Source organism: Bombina bombina, chromosome 7, assembly GCF_027579735.1.
Source record: "Bombina bombina isolate aBomBom1 chromosome 7, aBomBom1.pri, whole genome shotgun sequence".
Taxonomy (NCBI): domain Eukaryota; kingdom Metazoa; phylum Chordata; class Amphibia; order Anura; family Bombinatoridae; genus Bombina; species Bombina bombina.
Window position 1 is genome coordinate 107,161,320 of NC_069505.1, and position 18,003 is coordinate 107,179,322.

At 39.3% G+C, this 18,003-nt stretch overlaps 1 protein-coding gene across 2 annotated transcripts in view; it reads left to right on the plus strand.

Annotated features, from left to right (window-relative positions):
- Positions 1–18,003, plus strand: part of TSPAN18 (tetraspanin 18) — a 318,752-nt gene that overhangs the window by 286,552 nt on the left and 14,197 nt on the right. For both annotated transcript variants that reach the window (XM_053720236.1, XM_053720238.1), the window contains 3 exons: positions 2,816–2,914; positions 16,272–16,451; positions 17,578–17,661. In XM_053720236.1, the coding sequence (XP_053576211.1) occupies positions 2,816–2,914; positions 16,272–16,451; positions 17,578–17,661 (363 nt within the window). The remainder of the gene's footprint in view (positions 1–2,815; positions 2,915–16,271; positions 16,452–17,577; positions 17,662–18,003) is intronic.

Here is an 18,003-nt window from a genome sequence, read left to right on the forward strand (position 1 = left end):
TTCATATCTATCACATACCTATCACACACTTCATATCACATACCTAGAGTACCTATAATGTGTGCATGTAAAAAACACAGCAGCACTCAATGTTATGTAGACAGAGCTTGTCCTGCAGTTTATGTTATAAATCTGTTACAGGAATAAAAGATTTTATTATTATGTTTTTGTATGCAAACAAAGTTTACTCTTTCAAACGTTACCACTGACATTCCTAATGTGTGTGACTGTACATTGCACTCGGCAGGGTTATAAATGTAAATCATTCTCTTCTCTGAGTCTGACAAGCTCCGGTCTGGAGAGGGAGGGGCCGAGGGGGGAGAGAGAGCAGAGAGACTCCGTGAAGAAAATAGACTAAATAACTCATGCTGGAAATACTTTTTACTGGAGATTTGTTCTATGCAATATTTTATTTTCATACATCTGCATCACATATATTACTGTATATATGTGATGTAGATATGTGATGTAGATATGTGATGTAGATGTATGAAAATAAAATATTGCATAGAACAAATCTCCAGTAAAAAGTATTTCCAGCATGAGTTATTTAGTCTATTTTCTTCACGGAGTCTCTCTGCTCTCTCTCCCCCCTCGGCCCCTCCCTCTCCAGACCGGAGCTTGTCAGACTCAGAGAAGAGAATGATTTACATTTATAACCCTGCCGAGTGCTATGTACAGTCACACACATTAGGAATGTCAGTGGTAACGTTTGAAAGAGTAAACTTTGTTTGCATACAAAAACATAATAATAAAATCTTTTATTCCTGTAACAGATTTATAACATAAACTGCAGGACAAGCTCTGTCTGCATAACATTGAGTGCTGCTGCTGCTGTGTTTTTCATCTGCACAAGTCACATGACTGCTGTGACCCAGTGTAACGTGCGTTCTAATATGGCACCTCACATGGGAGAATAATGCACCTGATTTGCATTCATCTTCAAATCGATTTTTTTCAACACTTAGGGGTAAGGTGAACAAATACACTAGACAGTAGTGATTACTTGATTTTAATTCATAATAAAACATACTTTTTAATGATTTTTATCAGGTGTTTAGTGTCCCTTTAACCCTCTTGGGCATGGAGTTCACCAGAGCTTCACAGGTTGCCACTGGAGTCCTTTTCCCCTCCTCCATAACGACATCACCCTGTGGCCCAGTCTCTGAAGGGAGGGGATCATGCTCTGCTTCAGTATGTCACAGTACATGTTGGCATTAATGGTTCCCTCAATGAACTGTAGCTCCCCAGTGCCGGCAGCACTCATGCAGCCCAGACCATGACATTGCCACCACCATGCTTGACTGTAGGCAAGACACACTTGTCTTTGTAATCCTCTCCTGGTTGCCGCCACACACGCTTGACACCATCTGAACCAAATAAGTTTATCTTGGTCTCATCGGACCACAGGACATTGTTCCAGTAATCCATGTCCTTAGTCTGCTTGTCTTCAGCAAACTGTTTGCAGGCTTTCTTGTGTATCATCTTTAGAAGAGGCTTCCTTCTGGGATGACAGCCATGCAGACCAATTTGATGCAGTGGGCGGCGTATGGTCTGAGCACTGACAGGCTGATCCCCCACCCCTTCAACCTCTGCAGCAACGCTGGCAGCACTCATACGTCTATTTCCCAAAGACAATCGTTAACCAACTAAAAATCAGTCAAAACGCAGTTGCAGCAGTAATCAGGAGGTATAGAACGATACACAGTGACAAAAATCAGAGCCGCAGTGGCTGTCCTCCTAAAATTACGCCACGGACTGTGTGCTGCTTGCACAATCTAGCTCTGAAAAACAGGCAAGTGCTTCAGATTTGGCTCAGGAATTATCAATAGAAATTGGAGTTTTTGTGACAGCTTAGACAGTGATAAGGACATTGCATAATGTTAACTTCTATGGACAGCACCTTGCCTCCAGCAAAGAACAGCTGAAAAAAATTATCTCTGAAAAAGGGCAGAACATCGCTCCAGAATTTTGTACGGCACTGGTATCCTCCATGCGAGGAGGATTGAGTCTGTCATCAAAAATAAAGGTGGACATAGAAAGTATTGAAAAAAATAAAATATTTGAATCTCAGTAATGAAAGGTGCACTGACTTTAGTTTCATTGAGTTCCTACTGTGGGGTCGGTATTTTTAATATAGTAAATCTAAACTGTTAGTTTTTAATTTTACATAAGAGCAAATACCCCACTGTAAAACTTACAAGTAATGCAATTACTGTAAGATGATACAATTTCAAATCATTTGACATTTAAGTGATATTGCACTGGGATGTACTCACTTCTGTTGTATACTGTGTATATGTATATATGTGTGTGTGTGTGTGTATATATATATATATATATATATATATATTTCAAAATAAAAAGTATATTATTTTCTATGTGAAGAACATAGGAATGTAAAATGTGTGTGACACGCATCGGGGTTTGCAAACTTAGGACCAACGCGGTTGGGTTAGCGCACATGAAGAATTGCTATCTTCAATGTGCGTTCTTGAAATATTAAATATAAACTATTAAAAAAATATATTAATAAAAATTATTGAAAATTATTTTGTATACTGTAAAATATTCTAAAAATACTTAAAAATACTTAGAATATATATATATATATATATATATATATATATATATATGTGTGTGTGTTTTTACAGTATGTACAATAATAAATTAACAATAAAAATTTAGAAAGTGTATAGGTTCTGTATGTTGCTAAATTTTGGAATCCCACCACTGGTCCTTGGGTAGCTATTAACGGTCATCTCTACATCACTTGTTACTTTTAATCACAATCCTTTTATTTTCCCCTTTTTAGCTGAGTAGAGAATTCTTCACCAAGGAAGTGAAACGACATTACCATGGAAGCAACAGTTCAGAGGTGTTTTCAACAACATGGAATTCCGTTATGATCTCTGTAAGTCCCCCACCACAAGTATTACCTGGGTACTGGGTGGGATCGAAACATAGATTTTGATGGCAGATAAGAACCATAGGCTCAACAACTCTGCCCTTATTTCCTATGATTCAAAGTTTAAAGAGACAGCAAAGTCAAAATTAAACTTTATGATTCAGGTAAAGCAAGTAATTTTTTTTTTTTTATTTTTTTTTATTGAGGAATAAAATATGGCATACACACATAGGACATACATATAATGCAAAGCAATATAACAGATCATTATAGGAATACAGATATTACAACGTATGGAGTTTTTACACAGTGTAAATTCCTAAAAGAGATTGTCCCAGGTATAGAAGGATAACCAAATGCCAAATACTCATTAGACCTCCTGATTGTCACATAAGGCCACTTGTGGACCATATTGCAATAGAACCAACATATAGGAGATCTTTCCTAAACAAGAGAAACCGCTTGTGGGTCTCAAAGAACATCCTCCCTTTTATATTTTTAAACTTAAACTGCAAAAACAAAGTACATATATAACTGTAACAGCATTAATTGCAATATCTCAATTGAATTTATGGGCCTCTCTTAGCGTTTACTGGGGTTTCCGTTACCGCTTTGTGCAAGGTCATGTAAAGCAGGATGGAGTCTAAGGATTGGTTGTTAAGGGGTGAAACTTTAAAACCTCAACTAGTATATCCATATCACTCAAATTCAGGGGAACCACTTCATGGGAGACAAAGAGTATTAAGCTTCTGCAATGTAGGGTGGGATATAAATGACATATCTACTTAAAATAACTTGATGTGATATACGTTATTGAAGGAGCTGTAAGTAACCTGACATGGTGCTTGTAAATAGACATTAAGGTGCCTAATAAGAGCTGAACTAAAACAGAAATAACACAACGCACATATTCCTTAGTTAGGGGTAAAAAACCAAATCTAAGATTTAGATATCATCTAATTGCCCATCCTATGCTATAAAACTCCATGGGGAGAATAAAATATTGGTCACAACATGGTTATGTGGCCTTTAGCCATCCAAAACCCTAAGTAAAATATAGGAGTCAGGTGTATATAAAGATATAGGTGCATGCCCTTACAACATAGGAATTATACATTCAGCACCTGTAGGACCCCTTATCTGGAACTTCCAAGGGGATGATTAATATATATGACTTATAGTGATGTGCAATATAGGTATAAATATAGATACTTATGTAGATTTAATACCCTGTAGAACATAAACTAACACCGTGGGCTAGTTCTTCTAATATAGTATAGGGCATGTACCTAGTAGGGTTGTAACATCTAAGTGTGCATTAGTCCTTCATTATTTTTGCATAAGGCAGTCAATAACTACATAAATATACCATGTGTAGGCGGTTTGGCCCATAAGTGTTAAGTACAGTTTAACGGCTACATTTCTGAACGTCACCTGTACATCCCTACATGTGACCACACAGTCCACATAATCTTACAGGCAAACAAGCGAAGCTCCCTGGGGAGATAATAAATGCAAGGGAAACATATATGATAAAATGAGAAGGGCTTCAGTGTGAGACATAAAATAATAGCGCAGCAAGTACCTTGCAGCAAACACCACAGTCAATGTCTCAGTAATAGTCTCCACTGTAGTGCCGTGAGCCAGACCCAGGGGACAGCCACCAAGAGATAAAAGTTTAATGCTGAATTAATAGCTTATCTAACACTGGTCCTGTGCAGTGGGATCTAACCTACCCCTATTTTCAGCTTGGCCCCCCCGGATCAAAAAGCTGCTGCAATCTTCTTTTAGGCTCATCAAAAGGTAGGGCTCTGCCGTTCCATTTTATTTTGTGCATAGTGGGAGTCGGATGTGCAGAGTGGGGATCTGCGGCCATATCCACTATTTCATCCGCATTGTGAACTGCATGGTGAACAAATGTCACCTGCTCCTCCCCGATCATCTTCATTAAGCCCCGGTGCTCCAGAAATACCGGAGGAGACGTCATCATGACTCCGTCATCCTGTATATGATGTGCCCTCTCAGATCTGGTAAGCAATAGACGAGTTCCGATCTTAGCCTCATTAGCCTCCTTTACGGTCGGTGGCCTCTCAATAATAAAAAAAAATTGCGCTCTCAGACCTGTAGATTTATCTGAGTTAGTGTACACATCCAGAGAGTTTCTCTCCAGGCCCCTCAAGTGACAGGTCTGGTCCGTTTCAATCGGAGCTTGAGATGGAAGTGAGGGATCTGATGAGCCTGGGGTGATCGTTTGGGTACTCGTATCTTTGTCAGATTTTACCTGAGAGGCTCTTGGTGGCGTGTGTCTGGATCCAACTTGTTTTGCTAGCTCACACACGCTACCCCACTCAGCTGACCAAGCTTGCATCAATCTCTCATGGTGTTCGGTCAGTAAGTTTGTCACAACCTCAAGTAGTGAGTTAGAAGTAGGCGCCATCTTTTGTAATTATGTGTACAGCGGGAAAGTCACTTATCCTTCTCTTATTCTGTCAGAAGAAACAATTGCTGCTCAGCAGAGTCCCATATGTTGTAGGTGGAAGAGGAGTTTGTATTTTCAGTGCCTGTGCACTGCTTACCCGGCCTGTATTATTACCGGGGGGGTTGTTGAGAGCCTCTCAGTGAAGAGTTTGCCTTAGGCCTCAACGCTCCGGATTAGATTGCAAAGGTGGAGAATGAAATAAAATTATATCTTCCAAATCAGCTTGACCTGTAGAATCCGTATATTAGGATAATATGGTTGGATGATCAGTAATTTCACTGGTAATAGGCAAAATATCAGTGGTCCACACAGAGCTACTAATATTGCTACCATTTAAGGTGCTGCCCAGAGACACGCCCCCGTAAAGCAAGTCATTTTAATAGATTTTAATTTACTTCTTTTATCAAATTGGCTTCTTTCTCTCAGTATCCGTTGCTGAAGAATAAACCGAGGTAGGCTCAGTAACAGCAATGCTGTACTGGGAGGTAGCTGAACTTATCAGTTGAGCTGATGACGAGGCCTATATAGATGCAGCCATCAGCTTGCTCAGAGTAGTGCATTGCTGCTCTTGAATTTACCTTGGTATGCTTTTCAACAAAGGATACAAAGAGAATAAAACAAATGTGATAATATAAGCAAACTGGAAAGTTGTTTAGAATTGCACGCTCTATTTACTTTAGTTTCCCTTTAATTAAGAGTTTGCCCAAGTTTTGGGTTGAATTCCTTAAAAATTCACTCAATCTATGTGCGTGCTGCCTTACTTAATTCTGAAATCCAAACTTTTTTATTATTTTTTTTATATAAAATAAAATTTTATATAAAATATTATAATTTATTTTAATATAAAAGTATTAAAAATGTTAGAAAACTACCTTTAGGTTGCATGTATAAGCTGTATTATAATACTGCCTAAATGACATAAGATATTGTTGTATACACTTCTATCCCTCTCCAAACCGTCCCATTTTATGTTTAAATATTTTTTATTGTTATTAGAAGAAGGTTTTTGATCATATACAATACAAAAAGGGTTCAAAAGTAATCTTGATAACATTAACATACAGTAGGGTAAGCATGTCTGGCATATCCTCGATTCCTCTTATGTGTCTCAATACACTTCATATTGCCAGGGGGCATTTTGTTTGATAGACATGGCTATGCAAGATAAATCGATTTTCTCATTCTATACATCAGCTGTCTATATCTAGAAATATTGTGTCATATTTATCTTTTTGTGAACCTCTTAATCAGTAAAGAAGAAAAAAATAGAGAAAAAGAAAAGAGAACCAAAAATAAAGTATAGCCAAAGGTTCTTATCTCTAATGATGATCAAACAAGTCCAGCTCTATAAAGAGCAAAGAAGAAGGAGGGGGAGGGAAAGGGAAAAGGGGGGGGGCGAAGGGGAACAGACACCATTCCCACTCCCAGCGACCCTCCATGGCTCCTGAGTGGTGTTTAGTGTTAATTCTCAAGATTCAGGTTGGGTCTCAGCTTCTCTCCTAGATAGAGTCGAATTACTGATCCAATAGTACCATATTTTCTAAAATGAAGCTCTGTTGTTTAAGGTGTCTACTGCAGATTCATGCATAATATAAGTGTAGGAAATTTTGTTATATATTTCTGACCATGTGGGGAAGCCTACCTTCCAATATTTCGCTATGCAGACTCTTGTCACTGTACATAGTATTCTTATGAATGTGTTAATGTGTTTATGGAATTTATCTATGTGTTTGTGTAGTAATGCCAGTTGAATAGTAAGGGTGATCTCTTCTTCCAGAAGTTGGCTAAGAAGAGTGGAAAGTTTCTGTCAGATCCTTTGTATTCCCCCACAGTCCCACCACATATGCCTATATGACCCTAGTTCTCCACATACTCTATAACACAAATTACTGCCGTTTAATTGCATATGGGCTGTCCTCACTGGTGTAAGATACCATCTAAATATCGTCTTCATGACATTTTCTTTTAAGTCCATGCTAATTAAACCCTTATCGGCCTCTTGGATCATTTCCTCCCATTCCGAAATCCCTTTAGATATATTCAGATCTTTCTCCCACGCCTTTATTACGGAGGATTTAGTTCTGTCCGGAGGTGTCTGTAGTGCTATGTATATTCTCGAGATGTTGTGTTTGGTCCTAGCCAAGCTTGCGCCACAATTTTCTAATACTGTAGGCTTCCCACCTATCGAATTTTTAAGGAAAGTATGTATTGAGGAGCGCAATTGGAGATAAAGGTACCAATGGAGTTTTATAGGTTCAAGTTTTTCCTGTATCTGGGTGAAGGGAAGTAACCGCCCCCCCCCCACTACATCCGCCACCCTATAGAGTCCTTTATTTTCCCACTTGGCAACCACTCTACGGGAATCGCCTGTCAAAAAGGATCTGATTGGGGTCAACAAAGAGTATTCAGGAAACAGGTCTGTTCTCTTAAGCGTTTGAGTCCAGGTCTTTGTAGTCAGGTATGTAGCGTATGCTTGAGTGTGTATTTTATTTGGATGACCGGGATGTGTGTCCCAGAAGATTGAGTCTCTCTCTTCCCATCCTCCTAACTCCATCTCTAGAAATACCCAAGTAGCTTCTTCTGATCTCCTCATGAGGCAGGAGTCTTGAGCCAGTCTAGCGGCTCTATAATATTCCAAAAGGTCCGGGGCACCCACTCCCCCTGTAGCTCTGCTTCTACATATCACCTGTTTCGCTATTCTAGCCGATTTCGATCCTCTTATAAAAGCTAATATGTCAGTTTGTATTTTAATAATATCTGCTTTGATCAGTCTAATGGGAAGGGCTCTGAAAAGATATAAAATCCGTGGTAACATGTTCATTTTAATTAGTGCTACTCTCCCCATCCAAGAGAACCCACATGTTCGCCATTTCAGGAGGTCTTTCCTGAATTGCTTAAGTAGAGGGGATTAGTTATATTTATATAGGAGTTGCATCTGAGCTGGAAGATTAATACCTAAGTATTTGAGTGTTTTGGAGACCCAGCGAAACTCAAAATTAAGTTAAATTATTTTCCGTGTATGTGAGGGGATGGCCACCGGGAGAAGTTCGCTTTTTTCCATATTTATTTTGTATCCCGATATCTGTGAGAACTCGGTTAATGTCTTGTTTAAATTAGGGAGTGATATGAATGGTTTAGTGATGGTAAGTAGTATGTCATCCGCAAATAACAATATTTTGTATTCGGTTTGGGCCACCTGAATACCTGCTATGTCTGAGTGTGCTCGGATTTTGTCCACTAGTGGCTCAATACAAAGAGCAAACAGCAAGGGTGACAGAGGGCATCCCTGTCTTGTCCCATTTAGTATGGGGAAGAGATTTGACCTATATCCTCCCGCAGTCACCTGAGCTCGCGGATTTGAGTTGATTGCTTGTAAAGCAATCATAAATGCTTCCGTGAAACCCATCTCTCCCATTACCCTTAGCATATATTTCCAGTCTATTCTATCGAACACCTTCTCCGCATCCAGCGATAGGATCAGAAAAGGCGTTCGTGTACTCTCTAAATGATGGATTAAATTGATCACTCGTCTTATGTTGTCTGGGGCCTCCCTATTCTGTATAAACCCCATTTGGTCGGGGTGGACCAAATGTGGCATAATTGGTTTGAGGCGGTTGGCTAGGACCTTAGTAAAAATCTTAAGGTCCTGATTGATTAGAGAGATAGGCCGATAATTTTGACATTTCCTATGTTTTTTGTCTGGTTTAGGGATCACTACTATCTTTGCATCTAATAATTCCTGAGGGATGGGGTTGCCTTCCATGACGAAATTACAAAATTTAGTCAAATGGGGGATCAGTGTGCTTTTGAATAGTTTATAATATTCCCCCGGGAACCCATCGGGACCAGCCGCCTTTCCTGGTTTCAAATCTTTAATAGCTCTTAAAATCTCCTCTATAGTTATCGGGGCGTTAAGGCTGTCTCTCTGTTCTGTCATGAGTGAGGTCAGTTTACAGTCACCTAAAAATTTCTTTGTCTGGGAGATTGTCTCTGACTTGTGAATCACTTTTTTCCCCGTCGTAGAGTTTGCTGTAGAAATTTGCGAAAGTGTTAACTATTTCCTGGGGATGGGAGGTTTGGTCCCCCCTCTCCGTTTCTACCGACAGTATAGCCGACGCTCTACATCTCTCCTTGATTTTATGGGCCATAAATCTGTCTGGTTTGTTTGCAAATATGAAATAGTGTGATTTGAGTCGTTGAGCTGCCCTAACTGCTTGCGAGCTTAGCATTGTCGCTAGGGAGTGTTTTTTTATCTTGGAGTATTCGTAGTGTCCCTGGGTTCTTAGTTAGCTTGTGTTGTCTCTCTAAGTCTTCAATATCTTTGTGAAGCTGTTCTGTATGGGTTCTGTATTTGCGATTAATTCTAGCCTTCAGTTGAATTAATAGTCCTCTCACCACTGCCTTATGAGCCGCCCATGAATAAATTGGATTTGTGGTTGAGTCAGTGTTGATCGTCCAAAATTCTGTCATAGCTCGTAATATAGCCTTATGATCTTCGTCGAGTTTTAAGAGAGTGTTATCATATGTCCAAGTCCTACTTCTATTAGTATCCCTTAGGCCCTCCAGGTCAAGTGAAATTACAGAATGGTCCGACCACACACAAGCGTGTATACTCGAACTACACAGCATGGGTTGCAATATCTGGCTCAGATATATGTAGTCAAGCCTAATGTATGAGTTGTGCGCAGCAGAGTAAAAGGTGGTATCTGTGGTTGATCCATAAAGTGTGTGCCATGTGTCCAAAAGGGTGTGTGGTACAAATGAGTCTTGTATTGCTTTAACAATGCGATTATGTCTATGGTGTTTAGGAGTTAGTTGTTTGCTTTGAGAGGGTTGAATTGGAGCCATGGTTATATTAAAGTCCCCCGCTAAGATAATTTTAGTTTGTGACCACTCTGTCAGTAGGTGAGCGATGTGAGCAAAAAATACATGTTGGTTATCGTTGGGGGCATAAACGTTACATAAGGTTATCTCGGTGTCATGAATGCGTCCTCTTATTATCAAATATCTGCCTTCAGGGTCTGCCAGTGTGCCAATGTGAGAAAGTCCTATTGAGGAGTGAATTAGAATGGATACCCCACGGGTTTTATTGGGTGCAGTGGCATGGTAATGTGTATTAAAGTGCTTGGTCCAATACTTAGGTAAACTATCTTTAAGGAAATGTGTTTCCTGTAAGAACACCAGGTTAGCATTTAAGGTCCTATATTGGTTCATTGCTAGTCTTCGCTTGATATCAGTATTTAGACCACGAACATTATGGGACACCAATCTAATCTTACTATTCATAGGCATATGTGGTGGTTTGCAATTCTAAGTGCATTGTGTGGAGTATAAACATGTCACTCACGGAGTGAGTCAACTTACCCCGGGAACATTGAGCTGATATGGTATGTTGCATCTTGTGAGCCTTTATCTTGGAGGGACTGCTGAGAGGGGGGGGAGAGAGGAAAAAAAACAAAGAACAAACAACATAGTGTCAAACAATTAACAGTCAATCGGTCCCCAACAGGGGGACAACTCAACAATGCCGGAAAACATTTTAATAAACAAGTGGTTTCCACTTAATCTTAAATATTGGGGAACAACTTCTTGTCCCTTTTAAATGTCAATATGGTGAGCCTTGTCGCAGAGTGCGCTCATTTCCTGGTCAATCCCTTCCAGTGACATTAAGAATATTGTCTGTCTGTGGCACGGTATCTAGGATGTCCAGCTCAATTAGGTATCGAGGGCTATTCCCCCCACATAGACAGTCACATAGGAGAAGAAAAGAAAAAAAAGGGGGAATAAGTTATCATACCTTGGAAAAGTCCTGATGATGTCCTCAAACCTTAGAATTGTGGGTGGTTGGATCCAGAGGAAGAGAGAGGGAGATCAGGAGAAAAAACAAAAATCCGGAGAAGAGAGATTAAAAAAAGGACTGTTCATGTCAACTCATCTCTGGTTTCACTTACTTTTTGCTTCTTGTGACTGACCTTTTGCCAGGTCTTTTGGATGTTGGAACTTGTAGAGTTACCTCTCTGTGAGATTGAGGAGTGTTGCTCTGGGGGAGTTGGAGAATCTGGGGGCTCCAAGCCCAATATAGTGCATACCTCTGGAATATCCTCCCGATTTTTGATGTTAATGGTTTTGGAGTCTTTGAGAATGCTTAGAACGAAGGGAAATCCCCATCTATAAGGAATTTGCTGTTTGCGAAGGATAGTAGTTAATGGTTTCAGTGAACTTCTCCATTGTAAGGTCCGCAGACTCAAGTCCTGAAAGAATTGCACTACATTGCCCTGAAACTTAAAGGTTGGATTCTTTCTGGAGGCTTGCAGTATCTTCTCTTTATCAGGGAAGAAGGTCAGTTTAACTATCACATCCCTTGGGGGTATACCATTTTTGGCTTTGGCTTTAAGAGCTCTGTGAGCCCTCTCCACATGAAATGTGTAATCAGGAGCAGATCCTGTTATTTGACTGAAAAGTTGCGCAATGTATGCTGGAATGTCCTTAGAAGCTACATCCTCTGGGATTCCCTTCAATCTGATATTATTTCGCCTGCTCCTGTTCTCTAAATCTTCAATTTTGTCTTGTAATTCCTGAAGAAGTTGCTGTTGATCAGATACTGTTTGTGTTATCTCATCTACATTTTCCACCATTGCATCTTTTTGTTCTTCCAGTATGTCGATTCTGTTACCCATATCAGTAAGATCAGATTTGATTTCAGCAAGGGTTGATGTCACTGATGTATGGATGGAGTCTATCTTCTCCCATAATTTCTCAAAGTTATCCGTTAGATCTTTCTTGGATACTAGGTGTTGTAAATCTGCTTTGGTAATAGCTGATTGATTAACAGTGGTTGGAGGTGAGGGTCGAATTGTGTCATCTCCCTCTGCCATGTCTTTGGTAATTTTAGATGGTTGGGAAGCTTTGAAAAAGGAGGACACTGCAGAAGGCGTGCTTGGGTTCGTTATCTTCTCCCCTTTCCCTCCTCTTCTTGTAGTCATTATTTCACAGGAGTGATTGTTGTGGCTATGGAGAATAGCCTATATTCCCCCCCCCTTCCTCCCCTCCAGGTGGGGTATTTAATTCAGAAGGATTGAGGTAGTTTCAAATATTAGAGAAGCATGTGCTAGTGATTCTTCTTCCTTTACACGACAGGCATAGTTCTGCTAAGGCTCTTTTGTAGCATATGAAGAGACATTTGTCCCCTCACTTTGTATTCATCAATTACATATTGCCAAGTTGGGTTGTAATGTTGTATTCAGCTCCCTCACCCAACAATCACCCCTTAGTTGTGTGGTTCCTTATCAGGGCTCGAGTCAGTGGGTGATCCGAGTCCCTGCACACTCCCTCCAGGGAAATTGCCTTCACAAGGCGATCATGGAAAGGGAAAATGGGGTATGACCTACCGTCCACCAGGGTGGCAGGAAAGGGGGGGGTAGAGTGTGTTTCCTCAGATCTGAGAACAAGCAGTACAGAGCAAATTATCAAGCGGATTCCTGGGGTAATTATAGATAGTCCCTAGAGTTCAAGAGCCCCAAAATCTCTGCAGACAGATCTTGTATTTGCACAGTGAAAGCTACATTCAGGTTTCCAGCTGCTGTGTTTTTTCGTAGCTTAATATGGTGTATTTCCCTTATTGTAACTCTGTCTTGAAGTGCACTACAATGTCTTTTAATGACAATGTTCAATAGCTGTGGTGTCTAACAATAAAAAGGGAAAGGTCTCTAGTTAGTATGTTTAATGTAAAGAGTGAGAGCCATACGGTCAGCTTGTCACATTCCGCATGCTGCCTCTCTATTTATAAGCCACAGGTATCTATCAGTTTGTTCAGGGGTCTTCCGGTGCCATCAACCACTATTTATACTAATGGACCGGTCTTTCCCAGCAAGATCTTTATTTAGTTGTAAAGTGCAGGGGTATCCCTAAAATGGCGTCTGTTCGCGCCGCTGGTCTCCTCCCCGCGTGGTTCAGACAACAGTGCAATTCCCCAGCTCGGGTTTCCCCATCCTTGTTCTTATACAGCACTCTGAGCTAGGGGGATTGATGATGAGGCAGAACCTAACAGGATTGCTGGCTTGCTGTTAAAGGTATGTGTACCAGTAAGTGCGGTATGGAGGGAGTGAATATTACGGGTGTTCGCGCCCAGAAGTGTTTGCGCACTGTAAAGAGGAGATCTTTGCCGTTACCTGAGAATCCGCTCCCCACGGATGTAGCTCACAGTCTGGAACAGGTCCGGTAGGCTCCGACAAAGGCAGGGATGTAAGTCCGTAGATAGGGCTGCTAGGGCAATGGCACCTCCGCTTAGCAAACCGGGACTGCCAAACCGTCCCATTTTAAAGATACAAATATTCCAAAAATCCAAACTATTTCAAAATCCAAACTTTTTCCATTCCCAAGTAGTTTAGATAAAGGGTTTACTTCCTGTAGTAGTACATTTTTCTCTGGAAAGAGGTGTGGATTCTGGTATTTTACTTACAACGTGTAATGTTATGTCAAGTGCAGCACATAACGTATATCATGCATGTTTAAAGGAAAAGTAACTTTACTTAAAGGGTACTCTAAAGCTGCTGTGATTTATTAGAGAATGCTATTTTTGTATTATTGACTCTAGATAACTATGGATTAGTGTAGCACAATCAATAGTGAGGGGTACAATATCTTGCTCTCAGTCTCTTGCAAAGAATAATGCACAACAGTGCTACAAAATTCAGGATTGGCATAAAGCTGATGTGGTGCTACTCTTCAAAAAGGGAAGCACCTCACCTTGAGTATGGAGTGCAGTTTTGGGGAACAATTGCAAAAAAAGATATTGCAGAACTAGAAAAAGTTCAGAGAAGGGCCACAAAGCTAATAAGGGGAATGGAGAATTTAAGCTATGAGGATAGGCTAGCCAAACTGGGTCTGTTTTCTCTAGAAAAAAGGCGCTTAAGAGGTGACATGATTACTTTACTTTATATAAATATATTCAAGGCCCATATACAGAGATGGTAGAAGGTTGGAGGAAAGGAGATTTAATCTCCTGCAACAGAAAAGTTGTTTCACTGTAAGAGCAATAAAATTGTGGAACTCATTACCAAAGAATGTAGTGAATCCCAATACACTATATACATTTTTGGCTAGAAACAAAATTCATGGATATGATTGCTAGTATTAAATGGGTCACCTTTTAGTGGGATTAATTTAAGCTGAACTGGAGCTTGTAAGTATATTAGATTTGTATAGGTTGAACTCGATGGACTTTGGTCTTTTTTCAACCTCATCTACTATGTTATTATGTATGTCAATGTGACTGCATTTTTAATGTCTTGTGCAGAGAGTTCTATTAGTGTATGTACTGAAGTAAACCATTATCACTTACACAGCACATGAAAATGCTACAGAATTAATGGTTTTAAGTTATATCCTTGTCTTAGGCAACCGGTGAGCTCCGAGGATCTATGTACCCATCTTTACGCCAGCACTGTATTTAATGCTGGGCTGACTGGTATAGGGTGGAGCGTCCTTCTCTGTGTGTATACTTGGTACTGACTTTAGTGTCTTATCAGCGCACTAGCACCAGGTAGATTTATGCTGTGATAAGTCCGCTTGTTCTAGTTATAGGTTCATTGACTTTGCTGCTAGAAGGTACTTGGTTTTCAATTTGTTCCTGTGCTATTTATTTTTTAATTGTATTTGTACTTTCACATTTGTAAGAACAGTTTGGTTTTTGCACTATGTGGGATTGAGCTTTGGTAACAATGTAGCAATCTGATATGGCTTTTAATACATTAGAAATAAAAGGATTTGTAACATTCTTTGAGTGCTTGAATTCCCTTTCTCAACATGATGCTGGATGTTTACACAATTAATCTAACTTTTGTGTTTTATAGCTATAGCGTTTCTAAAGGGTTTGCAACTTGACATATGCATTTTAGCTCTTGTTGAAAGAAAATTAAATAATAATCTTATTCTCCTACAATTATATGTTTTATTGATACCAAAAATAGGCCGGGATTTTAAGGACAAGCAGCCCATTCCTACCTCTCTTGATATTTAACCATTCCCCAAAACTGTACTAGTTTTTATTCACACAAAAAAAACATTTAAAGTTTGTAACATCCTTCTGTTACTGTATTTTTAAAACTGGTTGTAATTAAATAGTGAAAAAGTGAAATGTTAAAAAACAGACACTATTGAGGTTCATATTTAAATGAAGAATAACTGCTTATTACTCATTAGCCTGTTTAGTCACAGTTACTTAAAATAACAGGCACCTGAGCAGGGCAGAACAAGGCAGTAAGAGGAAGGGCTGGTCCTGTATCAATGCATAAATAATAATAATGCTGCAACTGGACAGGGCTAAGACAACAAAACCCAGCCCACAAGTGCCCTGGGGTATTTAACCCCCGCAAAGTCCCACTCAGGAGCCACAGACGTTGGAGTGGCAGTTGACAATTATTTCTTACTTGGTAACTGCAAAGTTTAACGGGCATGAATGTCAAAAAGTTCATGGTTTGAACTGAGCATTAAAGACAGTTTTCAATATACTTCCCTTATCATATGTGCTTTGTTATTTTGGTGTCCTTTGTTTAAAAAAAAAAACTACGTAGGTAGGCTCAGCAATGTACTACTGGGAGATATCTTCTGATTGGTGGCTACGCACATATGCCTCTCATCATTGGTTCACCAGATGCACACACCGATTTGCAGGCGTTAAACATACAGTTATATACTAGAAATAGAGCAATCATAAAATGTTCTTATAAAAAAGAGCATTTTCTTTTTGCGGGATTTGGTGGGGGATAAACACATAATAATCTAGAATCAATATTGTTCTAATGATTTATGTTGCTTGTCATTTTAAACAACTCAGTTTCACATGTGACATTACAGTAACATCATGACGCTCTGTTTGTTATGCAGTTTGGCTGCTGTGGGGTGAATGGACCAGAAGATTTTGAAGATGCTGTGCGGTTCCGGTCGCACCATCCGCATAAAGTGGTCCCTGAGGCTTGCTGCAGGAGGGAGATCCAACAACGGGACGGGGCCATTACAAGCAAGGTGGACTGTCTTATGGGCAAGGAATTTTACCAGAACAGACAGGTACAGAACAAAACAATGAGCGTATCCAGGGCTCAAAAGTAATCGTCATATTCAAAGAGTATAAGGAATACTGAGAGGAATACTCCCATCTACAAATTAAATCTATAAAAATAAAAAAATTGATTTACGTCCAGAAGGTTAAAGGGACATGAAACCCAGACATTTTCTTTCATGATTCAGATAGAACATAACATTTTAAAAACCTTTCCAATTTACTTCTTTTATCTAATTTGCCTTGCTCTCTTGGTATCCTTTGTTGAATATGTAAAGGGACAGTCCTAGTCAAAATTGAACTTGCATAATTCAGATAGGGCATGCAATTTTAACTTTTCAATTAACTTTTATCATCAAATTTGCTTTGTTCTTTTGGTATTCTTTGTTGAAAGCTAAATCTAGGTAGGCTCATAAACTAATTTTTAATCCCTTGAAGGCCGCCTATTATCTCAGTGCATTTTGACAGTTTTTCACAGCTAGACTGCACTAGTTCATGTGTGTCAAATAGATAACATTGTGGTCACTCCCATGGAGTTCTTTATGAGTCAGTACTGACTGGCTAAAATGCAAGTCTTTCAAAAAGAACTGAAATAACAGGGCAGTTTGCAGAGGCTTAAATACAAGGTAATCACAGAGGTAAAAAGTATATTAATATAAAGTGTTAGTTATGCAAAACTGGGGAATTGGGATTATCTATCTTTTTAAACAATAAAAAATATGGAGTTGACTGTCCCTTTAATCTTTTTTTACAGCAGTATTAACCAGTTAGTCTATTTTGGGGCTGTTCCTTTAATGAATTAGTGATGTATGAGATATAGAGCTTAGCTAGTTATAATACAGCTTATTTTACAGAAACCTTCTTATCCCTTAGTATGCAAAAATAGTTATAGTGAAAAAAAATGTTTGAAGATAACGCTACAAACAGCGAATATAAATTTAGGGTCACTTGTTTAGTACAAACATTGACTTTGGATGATCAAATTCATTTATAAAACACTGTAACATATAGAAGGATATACACGTTGTGTTTCTGTTGGTGGTATATTATGGCCCTGCACTTGACACATTTAAAGTGTATGTGTTATTACAATGCATGAGGTGGCGCTCACTGACCACCGTCTTTGTCTTTCAGGGATGTTACTCGGTCATACTCAACACATTGGAGCCCTATGTGTATGTGGCTGGGGCTCTGGCAATTGGCGCTTTGGCAGTTGAGGTATGAAATTCATTAACAGTGGTAGAAATAAGCACATTACCTAATGACCTATTATCAGTTACACAACTACTCAGTCTTCTTCCTATAGATTTTGAGTTGTTGAAGCGCTCTGTCCCATTTTCTGTATCATGTGACAACCATTAGCCAATCAACTAATACTGTGACTTTTCCACGTGCTAAATAGGAGCTGCTTATAAAACAAAATCTACAAAATGTGATAAAGGAAGTAATTTAAAATCATAAAAGATTCATTTTGACTTTAGTGTAACTTTAATATTGCATAACCGTTTAATAGGACATTTTAATTAATTAGATCATGTCATCTGTCCATTACTGACTGTA